The 8,780-nt window shown below is 33.1% G+C and overlaps 1 protein-coding gene across 1 annotated transcript; it reads right to left on the bottom strand.

Moving 5' to 3' along the window:
- Positions 1-1,652: 1,652 nt before the first annotated feature.
- On the bottom strand, positions 1,653-4,628 carry LOC125678240 (uncharacterized). The gene is made up of 3 exons (XM_056156070.1): positions 4,189-4,628; positions 3,382-3,526; positions 1,653-3,116 (listed from the first exon to the last, which is right to left on the bottom strand). Exons 1-3 carry the CDS (start codon positions 4,529-4,531, stop codon positions 2,888-2,890), a joined length of 717 nt encoding a protein of 238 aa, XP_056012045.1. The 5' UTR covers positions 4,532-4,628; the 3' UTR covers positions 1,653-2,887.
- Positions 4,629-8,780: the final 4,152 nt, after the last annotated feature.

Genomic DNA, 8,780 nt, shown 5'->3' with positions numbered 1-8,780 from the left:
CAACACTAATTTAAGAGAATGGCTTTTTAAGAAACTGAAATACTTATCTCGAAACTTCTTTAATTTACATTTTAGCATATATTCTTATTATTTTAACATTTACTGAATCAGCAATCCATTTGAAGATTGTCATTATAAGCATGGTTTGCTATTAAAATCAAAGGACTGGGCAAATATGAACTAAATTATACCATGTCATCTAGATCATATTTTTCTCCATTTCATTATATTAGTTTCAAATAAGCAATTTCAAACCTTTCTATTTTATTTTAAATGTTCAATTTATCCACTTCTAACATTTTGAAACTGTCTATATGCTGATCAATGTCAGTCCTTCTGTCAGCTCAATATAACAAACTTGTGGTTAAATCTGTAGTAAAATCCCAATATTTGCCCAATAAACTGCAAAAAAAAATAATCTTATAATCCTATATTATTTAAACCAAAAGTGGCTTGACACCCTGACAATGGTTTTTCTTCAGATTTTCAAATTACCCCCATCCCATTTTCATAAATTTTACATACCATTATTATTATTATTTTTTTGTTTTGTTATTATTATAGTTTTCCTAATATATTATATAGATTTGATTCAATCATAGGGCTCACAAGAAAACAAGAAGTGTTGTAGAGAGAGGGATAGGCCAACTTAACATTTAAGATAGAGATTAACAAAAGATGTTTGTAAAACACATATGCCCCCCCCCCCCCCCCCCCCCCATGGTGCAAAATTGAAAAGGGTTATACACACACACATCATTTAATTGAGAGTAGTATCATCAATTCAAAATATTGAGCAGACAATATATTCCTATGTCAAGAGTGGATTGACCATGTGACCTAAAAATCAATAGGGGTCATCTTCTTCTGAAGATGTACCAGTGTACCAAGTTTGATGTCTGTCAAGCAAAGGGTTCTCAAGATATTGAACGGACAGTATATTCCTATGTCCGATTTGACCCTTGACCTTTGACCATGTGATCTGAAAATCAATAGGGGTCGTCTTCTCCTGAAGACGTACCAGTGTACCACGTTTGATGTCTTTCAAGCAAAGGGTTCTCAACATATTGAGCGGACATTATATTCCTATGTCCAGACTAGATTGACCCTTGACCTTTGACCTTTTGACCTGAAAAACAATAGGAATCCTCTTCTACTCATAACTAACCCACATATGAAATATCATTATCATCAAGTGAATGGTTCTCAAGATATTGAGTGGACAACACATGGTCTACAGACCGACCGACCGACAGGTGCAAAACAATATGCCCCCTCTTTTTCAAAGGAGGGCATAAAAATTATATTTCACGTATTTTAAAAACTGAATTCATGCATTATTAAATGTTGCTTTGTTTCAGAAATTGTTTGTTTGCCCTTATATCTGACCTACTGATGATAATTTTCAACCCCTGTTTTCCTTTTAAATCATTTTAGTATACATTAAATTTCTTTTTCTTTAAATCAGACATTCAACATTACTTTATACTAATACCAATTGATTATTGTATCAAAATTTAAAAAAAGAAAGAAAAAAGTACATGTAAAACATTTCCTACCCTCTTAACTATTGTCTATAATCCTCCAATCAGAAATGGACAAACAAACATATTTCAATTTTGGCCAGAATGAAAACAAATCTACTACAGACATGTGTTTTATCATGATCATCAATTTATTTAGTTTAAGAATTATACAAAGTTGAGTCAAATAAATTGATAAATAATTTTCATGAATAACAGTCAAAGGCAGATATTATATTTCATATATTTTACTGGTATACAGTGTGCAACTAAATTTAAAAAAAAATACTTTTCATTCATGTTTTCTTCAGAATGCAAAAATTCTGGTATCACACATACACAAACTTCACATTTACAAATTTCATAAGAGCGAGCAGAGTTTTAACAGTTACCATATACAAGTACTAATTGTATGTCTTGTAAATTATTTTAAAAATATGTTGTAACAGAAATTTGTCGATATAGTTATATCTGTAATATGATACTCATAATTAATGTAAAACAATAAATTTTGGACAATTAAGTCACATATATATATATAGTCATTCATGTAATGACAACTAATTGCAATGAAAAACAATCAATTTTAGGGATTCAATTTGACTTATATATAGTAATGAGAATGAAATAATTCTTTGATAAACAATGTCACAAACTATCAAACTTTATGGAAACTGAAAAAATTAACAGTTTATATGAATATGCAAAATTTCCTTAAAAAGTCATATAAGATTTACAGTTATTAAAAAATCGTAACACACAGTAAGAAAAAAGTTACAGTTTGTTTTTGGGTTGTTATCTGTTAAGTTGTTCTTATAATTGTTCTCCTCTTCCTATACTACATTGATATGATAACCATGGCCCTGCAGTTCTTTAAAAGATTTCTAAAAAAAAATGTTTCCAATATATTGACATGTAAAAATCTGATCCATTGTTGTGGCCCCACTGTACCCTCTAGAGCAATGATTTGAATAAACTGAATATACAATAGCAGAGGATGCTTGCTTATCATCATGACTATAATCATAGCTAGCAGTGCATAAGAAGATTTTTAAAGACTTAAAATTAAACTTAAATATATAATCCCATGTACAACTCTGATCCCTTATTATGGCCCTATCCTACACTCAGGGTTCACAAAATGAACTAATATGAACATTCGACAATGCTTGCAACTTTGATTCTATTGAGAAAATAGTTTTTAAAATATATCATATTCTGATAGTCACATATGAAATGTTTCCCCTACTCTGGTCTCACCCTAACCACAGTGGCCATGAATTTGAATACTTGAATCTGAACTGCCTGAAGATGCTGACAAACAACAGCAAAAATATTGATCAGTCTCTTAATCTAAGGATGGTTCATTCCTCTTTTTTAAGCTTTCTTATTTTCATTTCCAAATACTGGACTTCTAGTTCCAGCTTCCTGCAAGTTAGTTCTTCCATTTTTCTTTTCAGGTTAATGTCCCTGCTGCTATTGCCTGAGGTTACCAATGGCAATGAAGACTCCAGGACAGATGTTACTTCTAGGGGAGTTGATCCAAGAATGTGGGGATCTGTATCTGGAGGTCCTTCAATTACATCGATTCCCCTATGATGGGAAGAGGAATACATTATTCTTTATGAATCTTGTATTAATCCATTTGAGAATGATTAAATGATGACTTGGATGATTAGTTTAATAATTGTTGTTCTATTTCTATTTTGATGTTTATATGATATATCATTAATTTATTTACACAAATCAAATTACAAACATTAATTCTGTCATGGTAGATTCCAATCAATCAAAGAATTTGACACCTATTATGATACAATTTTAAATAGTAAATGATGTTACTCATTAAGTTACTTACACAGATTCATCACCAAGTATATCTAGGTTTAGCAGGGACGTATCAATGCCTCCCTCTATACCCATCAGGCAAGTGTTATTTGCCCCAATTACACTAGTAACAGCTTCCGCTACAGCACTCAATGACTTCGGAGGAGGACCACCACCTGCAAAAAAAAAAATGTCTTCTGTAAAAATGTATTGAATTGCTACATACTGTGTGGATTTCTTTTTATCCTACAGGATTTATAAAGTGTTAAAATATAATATTACTGTAATGCACTGTATAGAATTATAAAAGAAATGTACGTGTTTTAAATAACATGAATTTAAAAGCATATGACATGTCAAATATTTAATTGGCGGGGGTGGGGGGTGGGGGGGGGTCTTTTTTATCACATGAAATGTTACATTAATTTCTGAAATCATGTATGATTGTTGAATAACAATGTCATAAGGAATGCTGTTATGATTTTCAAGTTCCTTAAATGATTAAGACAATTTAAAAGATAAAGGGGTCGAAACAACTAGGGGCCGAAACGACTTGTGAGCGAAATGAGTGGCCAAAACGAACAAAGGTAAATACCCCACATTATCTTTTCATCGGTATAATTCCTTGCAATGAAAATGAAATGAAAGATTTGCCTGGATAAAATACGCATTTTAATCTCACTGTGTTAATGGGATGCATAAGTATACTTGTATATTTAATGTGATACACAAGTTCTCCTAACACTCGCGTACTCGTCAGTATATGTAGGCCTATGCACCTATCTATTGGTCATAAAACTTGTATTCACCATAATTTACAATTTCATCACCAACTCACCTGTACCAGTAATTATACGTCTGTGGTTGGAAATCTCCGTTTTTGTCTTCGAGAAGATGTTGTGCCACTTTTTCTCAACTTCTGCTGCCGTTCGAGTTGGCCCAACACTCATAGCACGAAGTTTTACCGCAATCTCCCCCCACGCTTTCGACTTCATTTGAGAGGTTAACTGGGGACTTAGTTTCCCTCTCACAACATCCTTGTATTCTTCAACAAGAGTAGTGAGTGCCAAGGACTCCTCACTACTCCAGTTTGGCTTTCGTTTGAGTTTGTGGCTTTCCATGTTTACGTCTGCGAAATTTGACAGATGTGACGTAAAACATGTTAAAAATACGACCTCCATCGCACAAGAGTTCCACCTTTAGTTTGGGAAATACTATGCGTTGCTAGGGTGACTCAACTTAAGTTTTCTAAATTACTAAGAACTGTACTTAGCTAAGAACAGTAACAGTGCGACATTTAACTCTGGACACGACAAAAGTCCGGAGTTTCGCCAACCCTTTTATTAAGGATACAAATAAACCCTTCACAAAAAAAGATGGGATTTTATGTTCACAAGACATGCACCAACATTTACACTTGCACCTATTGTAGTTTTTAAGATATTTCACCTGAAATCAAAAAATCCCATGGGATTTTGGAGGGATTTTTAATCCCACTTGGGGGATTTTCACTCCCACCAAAAATCCCATGGGAGAAAAAATATAATTTCTCCCATAGGATTTTAACTCCCATATTTAAACTTAATATGGGATACAATGTCCCATAGGAGGAAATGTCCCATAATGAACATGAAATGGCAGTAAATATCCTATTTGAGCATGAATGGGAATAGATATCCCAAATAAAACACAGGATGGGATTTTTATTCCATGAATATAACAATAAAACAGAAAATTGTATCTTAAAAAGTGTTGTTTGTCATGATTCTTAAAATGTACTTAAAAGCCAAGGCATGGCATTAATTTTTAAATATATATAGTAATTATAAACTCTTATGTGTAGGCCTATGTGTTTGTGAATAAATGTCTAAAAAACATGAGAGATAATAAAAGATATTAGAGCTCTGCATTACTAAACTTTTCCCCATGCAATTTTAATTGTATACATATAACCCTTGCACAAAAATATCCATATAAAATTGGACGGGACTATATTATTGCAACAAGCAGACAAGAACACTATGAAATACTCATTCACACACGGGCACTGTAAGTTAATGTAAATATATAGTATGTGCATGTATAAATATATATACATGCACATACTACATGTATCTATTTACATCAACTTCCATTGCCCGTGCATTCACATGCAGTTGCTCACATTCACTATTCACAACCCTTCATATGTCGTCAGGTACTAAAATATGTTCACAGGAACCGGTAATTTTGTCTGTATTAATAATAGTGTGGGTATATACCATATACCGTACCATCCCCTAATCAGCTGCTATTGGGGGGGGGGGGGGGGGCTACAAGGGCTGATACTTCACTCAAAACTTCGTTTCAAAATAGTTCTTAAAATTATCGTCACCCACCATCCTTGTGGTTTTAGAAAGGGTAGCAGTATTATTACTACAGATTAAATTACCAGTTCCTGTGATATGTTGTTGAATTACGGAATAGGCCTAGCTTACAACTTGTTTACATATTCTAAAATTAGTGTTAAGTGCTTACGGTGAAACATGAACTCTGCTAGGTGATGCTAAGTTGTTTAGTGAACCGAATCAGACATCTCAAATAAGATTCTCGATTATTTAACAACACAAGAATCATTTTACAAAATGCATGCTTCGGTCCATCTTTCCCTCCCTTCTACAATCGTATTCATTCTCAAGTCAAAGTACTTTCTCCGATTGCTACCTTTACATTAAGCGTCGAAAAGACTTTGACAGGCGTGTCCGAATAAACGGTTAACAGACGTCTCGACTTTAGGGAAGTTCAGCTCTAAGTGTTCTAAACATCTCGAGCGATTTTATAGTGATAAACTTATATGATTTTCGACATTTGTGTATCAATGTTTTATTAATATTGTAGACTTTTTTTTACTCATAAAGCAAAGCAATGTTATCGCAAATTTTTAGGTCTACTTACAAATGTATTAACCCCGAGATCCGCCACTAATTAGTTACACAAGTTGTGTGGATACAACAGTCTTCACTTATCATTTTAATTTCATTGGATGATAAAATAGATGACGTTAATATTTTGAATACCTTGTATACGCAAAAGAATTTAACTATACGATGTTTATTTTTCAAATAATAACTTCAGTGGCGAATGGGCGGATCCCCCGTCCCATTCCCATCCCTCACGCATAGTACTAATTATTTCCCCAGCCACTTAATGACCAGATATACACGACTATTGAATGTAAAGCACTGTTCAGTCATTGTGTACTCCCAATTAATTAACAATCTACCCTCGTAAATCATAATCGTTACGCTTCGTTGGACATGAAACCTTAAATCAATCCATTGACACTACTTAGTCAACGATTTTATATTGTGATACATTTCTATGATTTCGGACATTTATATATCAGGATTATCTGATTTATTTATCAGTGTTCAAAAATCAAAGTACATGTACCGTTACAATGATTTTATACCTACTTCTTATAATACCCCCCTGGATACGCCACTAGCTAAATTAATTCTGGTGATGCCTATAACAGCGGTACATGTACTCACCTATCATTCTAACTTATTGAAAGTTAAAATAAATGTAGATATAATCTAATGTAAACATTTTGAATACTTTATATATATATATATATATATTTATATATATATATATATATATATATATATATATATATATATATAAAGGCATGCCTTCATCATATGATGTTATGTTTATTAACTTTAGTGGTAGATAACCGAGAACGACACTCCACCCCTACTTCGCACAATTCAATTTCTAATATTGACAAGCGGCCCATTTTGACCAGATAGACATTACCCTTGAACGTAAAACACTGGTCAGTCATTGTGTATTTCTAATTAACAAACTTCATCATTGAATACAGCCACTGACACTAGTCATGAGTTGATTTTGTACGTGATAAATTCCTAATGATCTTTACTCGTGTGTTTCATTGCTTATTTGGAGTTTTTATTTGTTTGGTTTTTCCCCCTTCTTCTTCTTCTTCTTCAAGAGCAAAGTATTGATATTGCAGTTTAACCCCCTGGAACCGCCAGTTATTAGGTAGACGTATTGTGTTGATCTACTAATTAGGTAAATGAAGTCAATGGATATCTGCGGTAATATTTAGCGTTATTCACTTAATATTAGCTTCCTAACTATATTGAAAGTTGAAATAAACAACGTTAACATTTCGAATACTTTAAATATCTAGGATACATAATCATACGAGGATTATTTTTTAATATTTTGAAATTAGAAAAACAACTTTAGAGGCGGAGGAGCGGAAGCCATCCCTCTTCCTGCAGGATTTATGGTCCAAAATTGACAAAAGGCTCGTTTTGACCAGATAGAAATGGCACTTTCAAACGGAAAATATTGGTCAGTCATTGTGTACTTCCAATTAAAAAAACTACTCCCATTGTAACTCTACTTAGTCCCTGGTATTCTACAATGTACAATTTGAATATTTCATATTTGTATGGTATAAACAGTCACACGATGTTTAGTTCGGAAATTAAAAAAAAATGTAGTGGGGACACTGGTCAGTCATTGTGTATTCCCAATTAACAAACTACCCTTTTAAATCCTACTCGTTACGGTTCGTCAGACACGACAACATCTTGTGGGTGTACTTGTTTATTGTAATTAAGGTCTGCTTCGCAATGAAAACCTGTTATCATTGACAATTAATTGTTATTCCACTTAGTCATCGATTTTTTATGTGATACATTTCTATGATCACGGACATTTATATATATATATCAGGGTTGTCTTGTCAGGGTTTATTTATCATTATTCCAAAAGCAAAGTACTGTTATCACGATTTTATGCCTACTTCTTACCCCTCTGGATCCGCCACTAGCTAGATAATTTTGGTGATGCCTATAACAGCGGTACTCATCTATCATTGTAACATTATTGGAAGTTAAAATACAAGTAAATTTAATGTTAACATTTTGAATACTTTACATATATACATGTTAAGGAATTCATCATATGATGTTTATTAACTTTAGTGGTGGATGACCGAGAGCGAACATCCCCCTCTCCCTCGCACAGTTCAATTTCTAGAATTGACAAGTGGCCCATTTTTACCCTTGAACGTAAAGCACTGGTCAGTCATTGTGTAATTCCAATTAACGAACTTCACCATTGAGTTCTGGCCGTTACGCTTCGTCAGACACTAACCCACTAATACTACCTAGATATTGATTTTGTACGTGATAAATTCCTGTGATCTTTACTAGTATGTTTCATTGTTTATTTGGAGTTTCTATCTGTTTGGGTTTTCTATTTTTTCTTTCTTCAAAAGTAAAGTATTCATATTGGAATTTAACCCCCTGGATCCGCCACTTTTTAAAAGTACACATATAAATATAATTGTGTTGATCTATAATAATCAGGTAAATGAAGTCAATGGATATCTGCGGTAAAATTCAG

Source organism: Ostrea edulis, chromosome 2 (assembly GCF_947568905.1).
Source record: "Ostrea edulis chromosome 2, xbOstEdul1.1, whole genome shotgun sequence".
Lineage (NCBI taxonomy): Eukaryota > Metazoa > Mollusca > Bivalvia > Ostreida > Ostreidae > Ostrea > Ostrea edulis.
Note: the sequence above shows the minus strand (reverse complement) of the source record. Positions and strands in the feature narration are given on the sequence as shown.

Bases quoted from the DNA above. Each gene is read 5' to 3' on its own strand.
- LOC125678240 (XM_056156070.1), bottom strand. From the start codon at position 4,531: ATGGAGGTCGTATTTTTAACATGTTTTACGTCACATCTGTCAAATTTC. The intron at 3,527-4,188 runs GTGAGTTGGTGA...TTTTTTTTGCAG, and splicing joins ACGTATAATTACTGGTACAG to GTGGTGGTCCTCCTCCGAAG. The intron at 3,117-3,381 runs GTAAGTAACTTA...TTCCCATCATAG, and splicing joins ATACTTGGTGATGAATCTGT to GGGAATCGATGTAATTGAAG.